This window comes from Dunckerocampus dactyliophorus, chromosome 15 (genome assembly GCF_027744805.1).
Source record: "Dunckerocampus dactyliophorus isolate RoL2022-P2 chromosome 15, RoL_Ddac_1.1, whole genome shotgun sequence".
NCBI lineage: Eukaryota > Metazoa > Chordata > Actinopteri > Syngnathiformes > Syngnathidae > Dunckerocampus > Dunckerocampus dactyliophorus.
In genome coordinates, this window is record NC_072833.1 from 5,887,115 (window position 1) to 5,899,810 (window position 12,696).

At 40.5% G+C, this 12,696-nt stretch overlaps 1 protein-coding gene across 5 annotated transcripts in view; it reads right to left on the reverse strand.

The window, feature by feature from the left end:
* Positions 1 to 12,540, reverse strand: part of LOC129168075 (kinesin-like protein KIF21A) — a 28,478-nt gene extending 15,938 nt beyond the window's left edge. For 4 of the 5 annotated variants that reach the window (XM_054752918.1, XM_054752917.1, XM_054752919.1 and 1 more), the window contains exons 1-9: positions 12,184 to 12,540; positions 2,838 to 3,060; positions 2,372 to 2,554; positions 2,043 to 2,192; positions 1,759 to 1,890; positions 1,521 to 1,685; positions 700 to 815; positions 430 to 625; positions 178 to 367 (exon numbers count right to left, since the gene is read on the reverse strand). In XM_054752918.1, coding sequence (XP_054608893.1) covers positions 178 to 367; positions 430 to 625; positions 700 to 815; positions 1,521 to 1,685; positions 1,759 to 1,890; positions 2,043 to 2,192; positions 2,372 to 2,554; positions 2,838 to 3,060; positions 12,184 to 12,227 — 1,399 coding nt within the window. In that variant the 5' untranslated portion in view covers positions 12,228 to 12,540. Of the gene's footprint in view, positions 1 to 177; positions 368 to 429; positions 626 to 699; positions 816 to 1,520; positions 1,686 to 1,758; positions 1,891 to 2,042; positions 2,193 to 2,371; positions 2,555 to 2,837; positions 3,061 to 9,953; positions 10,067 to 12,183 lie in introns of those variants that run through there. The other variant, XM_054752921.1, reaches the window with a different exon arrangement.
* Positions 12,541 to 12,696: the final 156 nt, after the last annotated feature.

The window sequence follows — 12,696 nt, forward strand, 5'->3', positions numbered from 1 at the left end:
AGCTACGGTTTCCTTTCCACTTTCTCATGCACTCCGATTCATTATTAAAGTACAAAAAAGTAAATATGGTAACATATATTGAGTTTATACAGTCAAATAACAGCCTCTCTTCAATTAACGCACCATTTATGTAACTAAGCGCCCTAGCAGGATCGGTATTAGCAGGATATGTCCTACCTGCTTTGGCCAGGGCATGGTTGGCTCCATCACTGAGCATCTGAGTGAGTCTGGCTCGTTGGGCGTCAATGGTCTCCTGCATGGCCTTCACCCTGACCCTCAGGTTGTTATTCTCCGTCTGCAACATGGAGTTCTCATGGACCAAGTCGTTGATCCCCTCCATGCCGTCCTCGCCCACTATTCGCTTACCCTGAATGAAAGGTCAAGGGATTGTCATAAATGCCCCCTATCATATTCACAAGTTCCCCTCACCGTCTTGTACTCCATCAGCTCCATCTGGAGACGTGCTATCTCTGTCCTCAGGGCGCTGATCTGCTGGCTGGCTCGGTCCTGGTTCACCACCACCTTATTTTTGATGTTACGCGCTCGGTTGGCGTACTTAAGGGTGTTTAAGGTCTCCATGAAGTCGCGGTCTGACGGGCTGATGCAGGCGATCATCACTGTTTGACTGGATGGGACACACAACATATAGCCTACTTAGCGTGAGTATAAGAGGTTATTATGCTGTACTTAGTTACACACCTGTTGCCGCCAAGGGAGTCCTGCAGGAGGCGGGTGAGTTTGGAGTCTCTGTAAGGCACATGAGTGGAGCGCTTACTTCTGTCACCTAAAGCGCTGATGACATTGCCCAGGGCCAGCTTGCACATATAAAAAGAATATTAAAAATACATATACAGATCAATTTTAAATGTATTTTTTTAACATTTGGTTGGATATATCATATTAGCCTAGTTACAAAATAATAAATATTTACAAATAAAATAATGAAATAATTTTAATAAATTAAATTAAATAAAAAATAATATATATTTTTTTATTCTAAGGATTGTTGTTTAGTGGTGGTAATTTCATCATAATTTAAAAATAAAAATTACAAGTTCTAAAAACCTGTAACTAAGTGGTTGCACACAAACGCTACGCAAAGGGGGGGATATATTCTTGCCACAAGGGGGCGCCTTTAGCTCCAAACAAAGTTGAAGTGAATGAATTGCAATGACAATATGAAATGCAAACTAGCTCAACAATTAATTTTATACATTTTAAAATATATTTAATTTTTAATCATAAAATAAAAACCAATAAGTAGTTTAATTTAATTTATAAAATGTTCCACTTTAACTTTAATTTCAATACATTAATAAAATAATCATTATAAAATGATTTTTTTTTAAATGCCAAAATACTACATCGAAACAGTAAAGAAATTAATAAAATAAAAAATGTAAAAAATAATTATAGTGAGTATGATTATGAAAAACCCCAAAACATTAAAAAAAACATACTATAAATAAAAAAAAAAAAAACATATCAAGTAAAATTAATCATGCGCTTATCTTTCTTACCAGTCCACAGTTGATGGAGATGCCTTCTTTGGCTCTGTCGCCTGTTGCTCCAGTTCTCTTCAGCCTCTCGGAACCAGCCAGATCCACGAAGTGGAACTTAGCCGTCAGTGTCTCAAACTCGTCGATTTCCGAGTCATTCGTTATCCGGTTGTCTGTGGTGTTTTCCTGGAAGAGAGAGGACAGTGCGTATACTGTAGGTGATGTGCTCGGGGTAATTCAATGGATATGTAATGCGTACGTTGTCTGGTGAGCACATTCGAACTTGGCACAGGTGGATAGTGAAGATGGCGTGGGAGCGTGAACTCTGGACGTTCATCTGAGTGCTGGCGGTGGTTCTGGAGAGAGCGCCCAGCTTCAAACACTGGATCATCTGTCAGAGTTGTATAGGATAATACGAATAAAATTGCACGTGCTGAGCCGAAACAGCAAAAAAAACGCCCCTTTTTGGTTGTGAGCGGCATCAAAACAGGACTAAATTGCTAAAAACGTCGATGGCAATGAGGATTATGATGCTATGCTGACCTCGGCAGCAGAGGTGACGCTGCGTGTGGTGACTCCAACTGTGTAGATGCCTCCGCTGGCGTCCTCATGGATGCGGACGTTGGATTTCTGCCTCCTGGCCTCGATGTCTCGCGTCGTGTCAAACAAGTCCAGCACTTCCTCGTTGTACAGCTGAAAGAGGAAGAGGAAAAACATCCTACTTGTCATCTTTGACCTTGAATGACCCTGAATGGTGTCAGCAGGCTGCTGAACAACCTTTGACCTCTGTATGTGCTGCTTTACCACTATGCATTGAATATGTCATAAAAGGATATCTCTAGGGAGCAATTAGGATTTTTGTGTTTTTGTACCTCCAGGAACTGAGCGTTGATCTTAAACTCAGGGACGGGCTTGCCCTGCTCCGTGGCGGCCTGCCTGCGCTCCTCGATGCCCCGGAACAGGTGGTTGACGGCCCTGGGAATGATACCCAGCTCGTCCTCGCCGATGTTGACGTCAAAGCCGGTTCCCATGGTGTACGTCTTTCCCGAACCGGTCTGGAAAGGACATATATGCGCACAATAAATAGACTTTAATAAAAGGGCTTAGAGGCTCTCTAAAGAAATAGAGAGGGGGTTCATTGGGGCTGGGGTGGTCACCATGGTGATTTAAATGGAATGCAGCATGGTCACCCCCTCTGCTCCCTGCTGAAAGACACCCTGCCTCACCACACCTGTGTGAACACATCATTCGTCTTGACCTATGAAAGGTTATCTGACAGGAGTTCAACAATAAAGAGGATTAATGTCGGCAAAGATTACGAAAATTCGTCGTACCAACCTGCCCGTATGCAAATATGGTGGCGTTGTAGCCCTCGAAGCAGCCCTCAATGAGCCTCTGGGTGCAGTGGCTGTAGATGGCGTCCTGCTGGGTGTCCATGTCGAAGACATAGTCGTAAGTGAAGGCCTTGTCCTTGCCCAGAAACACCTGCGGCTCCCCGGGCATCACGTATGTGCAAATATGGCAACCCTCGATCTTCTCTCTGGCCAACTGAGGACGAATCCTGATTGAAAAAAAAAAAAACATCACCAACGGTCATGGTTTCGTTGGTTTGAAACATACTTAAAGTTACACTGAAATACATGACGTTCATGTTCCTTTGGTTGCATTATTTGTAATGCTTTGAAGAGCTATTTTCATAACCATATTCAATTCCACAAATTCATGTTTGTAACAAACGCTTATTATTAAAAAAAAAAAAAAAAAAAAAAAAGGATCAGTATCGGATCGGAAGCCACAAAAATGTGGATCGGGACATCCCTAGTAAACTCAAATGTTCCAATCAAATTAATGCAGAAAAAAACAACACTTGTGTGTTGTGTTCGAGAGAAAGCTAAGTGTGCATGCTCACCAGTCCCTTTCTGTCACACCACAATAGTAGACGCACACTGGCCACTTCATTGGGTACACCTGTGCCACCTCTTAGCTTCCTCATTATTAAATGAATACTTCTCGGAGGGCATCTATTATACTGTAGTTAATTTGTAGAGGCAGAATTTCAATGCAACACTTGTCTTGGATCACACGATTAAGACTGTGCGGGTGTACCTAATAAAGTGTCTAGTATGTGTCCTTTTAGGGAGGGAACATGAGTCGCAGTCGCATCCAGTCTGCCTTCATTCCAGCTCAAAAAACATCCACATAGTAAAAATGAGTGTTGGTTCTACGTGGCTTGTGCGCGTGTGCTGTATTTCACTTCTTGCACACGCCTCACAGTACACTTGCTGTTCAGGAGGGTAAACACAACCCGCCCTGGATTTCATTAAGACTTGGCTCTTCCTTAAATAAATTATGACATCATTTCCTGCCAGAAAGGCCTCTCTCTTGTGCGCTGTCCACCTTGAATGGAGGATATTTCTAACAGCGTCGTCGGTCGGGGATGCGCGTGTCTTTCCGTGTGCTCCCAAAGCTTTGCACGCGACATAATGTGTGTTTGTGTGCATACAAGGGGCAACTTTGCATGGTGTGTCCATGACAACACGCACATTGAAAAGACTCTCCCGTTCATTCATGTAGCAGCCTGAATGGGCACTTTGTACGACGGTGCATCAGTACTTTTGACTACAACATATAACGCTGTGGAAAAGTGCACAGATGCTTCAGTTGCAGTCTGAGCAGAAAGTGATTTAAGGGCATCGTCTGGTTTCGTCTATTAAAGGTGGGTAAATCCCTTTGGCCACCTTCCCAAAACCTGACAAGTGAGCATTACTCCATCAGCTTGACAAAGGAGGCGCTCACAGACCGTCACTCTGTTACTGAGGTGATTTCATGATGTCATCTTTTGTGTAGTGAGTGATTGTCATTAAAGCAACAATACGTAGAGATTTGACCTATAAATAACAGCTTCAAAAGTTATTCCGATGGTGCATTTGAATTCTAAGAGGGAAAATAATGTCAGTCATCGCTACAGCAACCCCAAATCAGCTGATATAACAATCTATGACAACAGTGAACCTGCCTGGAAGCCCCTTGAGGTGTGTTAGTTCCAATGTGTCTATTCTGCACCCACTGTTGTTTTTTAGCATTCATACTCAGCGCTATAGTGATCCCCCTGCTGACCCGCATGTAAGACGACCCTGAGTAGAAGACGACATTCCTTTTTCAAGGCATGAGCCAAAAAAACCCCAAAACACTGGTCACTGTTGCGTGAGTGACAGGAAGAAAAGCACTGTATGTGTACCTGTATATACATATAATGATAATAATCATTTATTTAGGCTGATGATTATTATTATTATTATATAATAATATATGTATATATATATATATAGTATTTTTTTGACTTTTTTAAAAAGAATTATTGTTGGGTCAAATTCTACATTTTACATAATACATAAATATATTTGACATGTAAAAAAACTAAGTATTATTTAAAATTGTTATATTATTTATAAAGTGTAATTTGCTTTTATTATGATAAACAGATTCAATATTGTGTCTTCACCACCGCGTGCTACTAGAAGTAATAAAAATGTAAAAAGTCATGTATTATACATATTTATTTGTACATATTCATTTATAATATATGATGTACTCATGTAATACTTCTATAATACAATATAGATATATAAAATATATGGCATAATCATGCAAAAATTGTATCATAACAATAATAATTATTATTATTAGACTTGTGAAAGTTAGACTGTAAATGATAAAGTCCCGTATGTCCTTTTTGATAACACATTTTGCTAACCGTGTCATACTGTACACATTGCAATGAAAGATTATTCAGCTAATGTCATGTTTGAACTACAAACATAAATCATTTCTGGACAGCTGGACGTCCAAATGACTTTATGTTTCAACCCAAAACACCTTTTTTTTCCTCCCTGAGGCTGAGGGAAAACTAACAAGCAAACTAATCCTCCTTTTCGACAAGACACACACAGGCTCCTTGTTGAATGTTTTTCCTTGGGAATGGAAGACTACCGCTGCCTTACTGCACACTGTGGGACAAGTTACACCACATTTGATACTTTATTTACAATGAGCAAGGAGAAAATAAGACTTTCACATGCATTCAAGCGTGGAAAACACAAGTACAAAGTGATCCACACATGAATTGGACAGTTTCGGTCAACTGTAAGAAAGATGACGTTTAAAAAAAAAAAGAGGCTTAAGTCTTTATGAGGGAGGAGATTAAAAGGATACATTTACTTCTCACTGTGAATTCCTCAATGTTTGTCGCCGGGAACACGGAACATGACACAGGTGGAAGAACACGGAGGCACGTGAAGGGATACCAGAGAAACGCAGGACAACAGCACAAGGAACGCACACACACTTTTAGAAATAAATGAAAGAACAACAATAATAATAAACTTTATTCATATTAGTTACATTTGACCTGATTTAATAATAATAAATAAATAGGGGTGTCACCAGACACCCGATGCACGAGACTGGGAGAACGAGACAAGACGAGATTTTAACATTAATTTAAAGAAAAGTACATTGGAAAAATATGACTGGACAAATACTTTTTATTTAACCGAGTCACAAAACAATGCAAGTCTGTTTTGAAATGTTTATCACTCCGCAAATTGACGCTCAAAGATATTATTGTCAACATTTTTTGAGACCAAATAAACCACTGTTATGATATGAGGCTGATTTCATTGCAGCGCCCTGGCAGGCACCAATGAAATGCTTTGCATGGGCAAAATGCATTATGGGAAAACATTAAAATAGCTGTATTTTAATTTTAAACTCATACTGGTACTTGTATTGTATATTTCCTAGCAACCCTATGAGTGTTAAGTTGCTGTGTGATGAGTTTAGCGTTTTTATTTTGTAAGATGACACCGTGAGTCAGACTGTTATACTTGAGTAATGACCTCCTGCGATTTCCAATGGGTTGACAATCTCATTGTGAGTTCACCGATATCTCGGAGAGCTACGGTTTCCTCACTGACTCATGCGCGGCACCGTATTTAAACGATTAGCAGTAGTTCTGAAGCAAAGGAGATGTCACAAGATTAGAATTTAGCCATAAATTAGCCGCACCGCTGTATAAGCCGCAGGGTTCAAAGTTTACGAAAAGGTAACGGCTTCTACACTGGAAATTACGGTACTACCTAAACTAATGATACTAGCCATTAGCGTGACTATGAATTGGCTACGTATTCCATATCATGTACATTTCTATTTACTTTACAGTACACCTAATTAAATACAAAAAATAACAATAATATGAAGAATTCTAAGAAAATCCCCATTAACTGTCCTCAAATGGTATATTTCTACAATGTGTGACGCTGGCTAATACATCACAGCATATCACAGCATCCCCAACACCGTCTGCCAATACAATATGCACAGGCTGTGAGCAGTTTTTACAGAAAATAAACCCAGCAAGACTTCGGGCTATAAATCTGTGATAAGTTGACACAGAGTTGCATTTTTTTGATACACCACAACATCAGCGCAAACAAAAAATACAGTATTTGTGTTCTATGGGACAATGTTAGCACGAGTGGACAGGTGCTCTTATGCAATGACTAGTAGTTGTTCATATTGGAAACACAAACACGGGCTTTTGTCTGCCTCCCTCATTACTGCGATTACAGTGACAGCCTTAGAAACAGTGGATTACGCGCGCACACACACACACACACACACACACACACACACACACACACACACACACACACACACAGATCGAGAGAAATGCCTAGCACACGGACCTTTTACAGTAAAAAGAAAAAACAATACAAGAAAAGGAATAAAAAGTATACCGACATATACGGACATAGTGAAAATATGCAGGCAAATGATGTCATTCCCGCTGATCACTCGACTCTGCAGAGATGAAGTCATAGAGAGTGACTCATGCCAATCAAATCACCTTTCACGACACCGAGTCATGCTACAAACTACTGCATATGCTATGCCGTATTATTTCAATATTAGCATTCATGCATGCATGACATTTCCTATGTGTTGTTTTATGAGTGGAAAACAACACCAGGCATGACGACAAATCAGGAAGTGCAAATATAAGACGTTGTTCGTCTAGTATAAGTCGGTTGCAGGCCAGGGGAGGTAAACGGGCAACTATTTTAAGCACTAGCTGCAGGCTTCTGTGTAACTTTGGACATGATGACACAACCCTACGACCAAGTGCATCAAACAAAACAAAAAAGTGCCTTGAGGTCGGCCATGATGTTTGTGTTATGTAACCGCGCATACAAAAGTCCACACTCAGGCCCTTTCACAGCGCATATGCCAGCAGGTATACTTATACTGTATTCTACGTATAAGGTTGCTGTCGACTAGGCTGGAATGAGTTTTTAGGAAAAGACATCTGGTACTGACATCAAGGAGCGTTGGATTGCACTACATCAGTCTTTAGTGTTCATCTCCATCCAGGTCACCAGAGCAACATTATTTTAGAGCCATAATGTCCACAATGTGTGAAAAATAGATAGCAGCTTCTACCTGTAGCCTCCATATCAGTAGGGGGCAGCATATTGCAGCAGATACTGTTGCTGGGCAGAAATGCCAAATAATGAAATGGGTGTCACAGTTATGTAGACTTTATGTACAGTCGTCCCTCGCAATATCGAGGTTCCATTATCGCTCCTTCACTATATCGCGGCTTTTCAGACATGAATTAATAAATGATTGCTGTTTTGTGGTAGATTACGGTCTAATGTTCGTCAAACCGTGTTGAAATACAAGCGATATGTAGTATTGTGGTCACGGGGCGGCAGTAACATTGAGACATTACATTACATTACCTTACATTACATGAAGTCATGAAGTTAGCCACGGCATGTCCGTCATGATAGGTGAGTGAAAAAATAGTTCTCCTCCCATTCCGTATGTTTTTGGCGTCTTAAGTTTTGAAGAAATAAATTTGAGGCTAACTGGTTAGCTCGCTAGCTTGCTAGCTAGCGGCCATCTTGAGTCCCTGCAGCGTAGGAGTTGCAATGCGGTGTAAACAAGGAATAATAGGAGTGTATGGCGTCTCTGTCTTCAAGGCTCGACTAATTTTAAAAACCGTATTCACCGTAAGTCCTAAACAGCTTATCTATGCTCTAATTCCAATAATATTCCATTTGTTAACATTGAATCCTGTATGACGGAAATTCATTAAACGGGGTCAGTTCTGACACCAATTTACCGCTATAAACAAGGGCCGGCGATATTTAAGGCAAATGTTTGTTATTATTTGTTATTAGCAGCGACATTTCCTTTTCGTCTCTGTTTTTGAATGTTTTCAATATGTTCGGGCCAAAAAAAAAAGCCCGGGGTCACACTTATAGCGAATCATAGAACTCAGCAGAGCGCCCCCTCGTGGTCGTGGGCAATATACAGATGACATCGGCGCAATTTGATTGGAAGAATGGCAAGTGCTGGTGATGCGATGACACCACCTGTCCTGACAGAGGGCGCTGTTACTACACTTGGTTAAAACGAGAATACGAATGTACACCATAGTCTTATTAAAACAAAGATATGTCAACCGTCTCTGACAGATGATCCTATTGACTTAAAATTAGGGTAGTAGCCTAAAAACAAGCTATTGCATCATATGTGATGAAAGATTTACTGGAGTATTGTGCCAACTCATGGTTTTGTCTGACTGATCCACGTCGTTCAAAGCGCCCACTATGACTATAGCAACACCTATCTTGGCTCCACTGGTAAATTATGGCTGGGTCATTACATCAGTGGGCAGAAATGCAAGAAAGAAAACAATATGGAGCAGACTTGGTCATGACAAATACTGACCATTTCTGCAGTTTCTATCACAGGACAGCAGCTGGCAGATGGTTAGCAGCCTGCTTTGCTTCAGTTCACTTGAGTTGCTTCATGAATATTCATCACGAGTAGCCCGGCTGGACACGATGATTATGCACGTGCACACTCACACACACACTGTTGTGTGTCATGGCAGCAGGCTCTCAGCCTTTGCCCTCAACCACAAAGCCAGAGCCCACAATGGACTCAGGGGAGGGGCTTATATTGGACGGATATTGCATATATATATATATATACAAGAAATAATATTATTATTATTATTTTTACTGCTCATCTCCTGTTCAAGGTACAAGGATGACTATTATTATTTTAGATAATAGTAAATAAATAATAATTCTTAAAAAAAATAATAATAATAAAAACATATTTAATTACAATATAAATGACTATTATCAGTGAATAATGATGAACACCCATTCTGAGAAGATCATCAGCCGTTATTCATGATGTCATACCACATTCAAATGATCGCGGTTCATCCCTTAAAAAGTGACAAAAACAGAAATGCCAAAGTCAGCAGACGAGTACGCAGCATGCCCGTCGCGTATCTAATTACTCGGAGAAAGACGTTTGAATTTCACAGCGCGAAATTTGAAGCCACGCAATCAATAATTCAAACTTCACCTGAAGGGCACCGAGGCGCAGCTTCAGCATGACTCACTTGTTGGATGGATTGTTAACTTCCTGTGTTGCTTTTGCATGGAATACGCTACTAAATAAACATTTGCAGCAGAGGCTGTTATGTAATAATGGTGACACATTTACACATGCGTGCGCGTGTGTGTGTGTGTGTGTGTGTGCGCCCTTCAAAGAAGAGAAAACGCCAATGATGACCAAATAATAAAGCTAATAGGCTTTAATGGAGCATGTCATTTCCCTGTAATATACTGTATAAAAATAGATAATCGCAGCGGATTAAGACGGTGCTAACAGACAGCTTGCAGGCTGAGTGCTGGTTGGCGACGTGCTAACTGATTCTGAAAACACCCACACACCTGAACTCAACTTACAGGGGGGAGGCACCGTGGAGAAGCTTTCACATGTTGAAGCATTATTAGGGCGTCACCGTGGTGATTTATTGTGTTAAAAACAGACTGGCAGCAACTAATCCAATAGTTTGGACCTGATGTCAGATTCTCATGGTTTTCTATGTTTTTGATGTTACTTGTACTACATTATCGCCACATGGGGCATGTCAGGTCAGACACTAGTTTGCTGACAAGAATGCTGTAAATTGCCAACAAAAATTATTTTTCAAATAAAAAAAAAATAAAAAAACAGTCCGCTGAAAAAGGCAACCACAGTTATAATAATCCAAACATTAACTTATAAATAAATTAAATTACATTTCTCATTTAATTAAATTTGTAGGGTATTTGCTGCTAAATTAAATTACATAAAATAAAAAAAAACATTTAATTTGATTTATACTTTTTATACATCGTATGAAGCAAATACCATGCAAATTCCAAACTAATATTTTGTTTTTTTTAATTGACGGTGTCACGCACAGGATGAGGCTGACGTGAAAATATATATATTAAAAAAATAAGAATAATAAAAAGTAATAAAGGATATAATATTAATATTTATTTATTTCTAGGTGTGTGTTGCAATCTATTCATTTCATTTCCACTACATTAAACTCTTCTGCACTTTGTGTGTATGCTGGTGGCCGACACTAAGAGAATATATGACTGACAAAAGGGTCTCACTCTGTTCACGCCGTTGTTCTATGGGAAACAATGCACATGGCAATATATTGAGGCCGGCAAAATGGTCGACTTCATGTTCATTTCCTGCGTGATTAATTCGTCCCAGGCCTAGTGTCCATGAGCCGTTTTTTTTCTGAATGAGAAATCTTGTCACGTTTCAATCGCGCAATATCTTGTGACTCCCCTATTCATTTCGTATCATACAGTACATGATATATTCATGATGTATTATATTGTGTATGAAAATATACATTCAAATAATTTAATAAACATGAAATATATTTATTATAATATCGTAAATATAAAAATATTTTTATAGGACTTTAAATTGCTGCTTTTGTATTCAAATAAACACCAATAATATAAAAATAGTATGTAAATACTGTAATATTTTGGAGGTAAGGAAGGTGTCACACAGGAAGATGGTGGTCTGCTCAGGTGACTTCGGACCACACCCTGACCCAAAATGAGCAACTCCTCAAATGCTTCTTCCAGTTCATGCAACACCACAAGCCATGATGCATGACGATGATGATGACTTCTTCGAGGTTTGATACAAAACAAGCAAGCCCCCGCCCTTCTATCTTTCCTGCTCTACTGAAAAGGGGAAGAATAGATGTGAAGCAGTGAAGGTGGAAACCTGACCCCCTTGGCGTGCCACCGTGCACACCGGCCGTAACATTAGGTACACCTGTGACACACATAAAACGGAGCAAACAAAGTTGTGGGTCAAAGTCTGACAGACAGGGAACTCGATCACATGACAACTAAACATGGCTGCCACCCTAATCATGCAGCTCAATTGATGCATTTACTGACAGTATTGACATTTTTGGCCTTTTCCAGTGTGTTTGTCATACTCCACACACCTAAATGATAAGACAGAGCCTATCACTTCTACTTCAACTAGTACCACTAGTACTTGTTGTGCGAGTGACAGCTGAGGGGGACAAAGGTCAAGTGAGCAATAAACAGTAAATACACTTAATCCTGCATTCATAAATCCACTGCACGCATGAACAACATGAGCTTGTGGAATCTATAACTGGACTTGCATGTGTATTAGAAGGAGGTGTGGTGGACGGCCAATGTGTGTTTGTGGTGCAGGTGGGAGCCAAAAGAAGAAGAAGCATCCTTACCTCAGTGCCACACGCACCGAACTCTCATCCGGCCCACTACTCATGGTGCCCCAGGAAGATAGTCCAGTCCACAAGGTTAAAAATAGCTCCTTTCCCTTTCGCTTTATCCTCTTAGAAGACGAGGGAGCGCCTTCCTACCTCCTCCTCCTTCTCCTCACATCACCGTGAAGCGCCAGCAGCACCACCAGCCTGCTTGCAAACACAAAGCGCGTGGTTCACAATCATCATGTCTTTCCTTTTACAATCCATGCAAGCAGCAGAAAGCCTCCTCTTTGTGGTGCTTCATCTCAGCCGGCTCAGCGTGCAAAAAGACGTACCAGCCTTTCTTTTACTCGGCGTGTGTGCAGACTGTGCGAGGCTGTGACGTCACCAAACCCCTCCCCCCTCGTCTGAGACGTATCATTGCCGACAGGGGACAATCCGAAAGGGAAGAACGAACGTCGTAAGTCGTAACACCCACAACAAAAACATCTACAAGTAAAAAAAAAACACGTAATAATAACGCAGTAGACC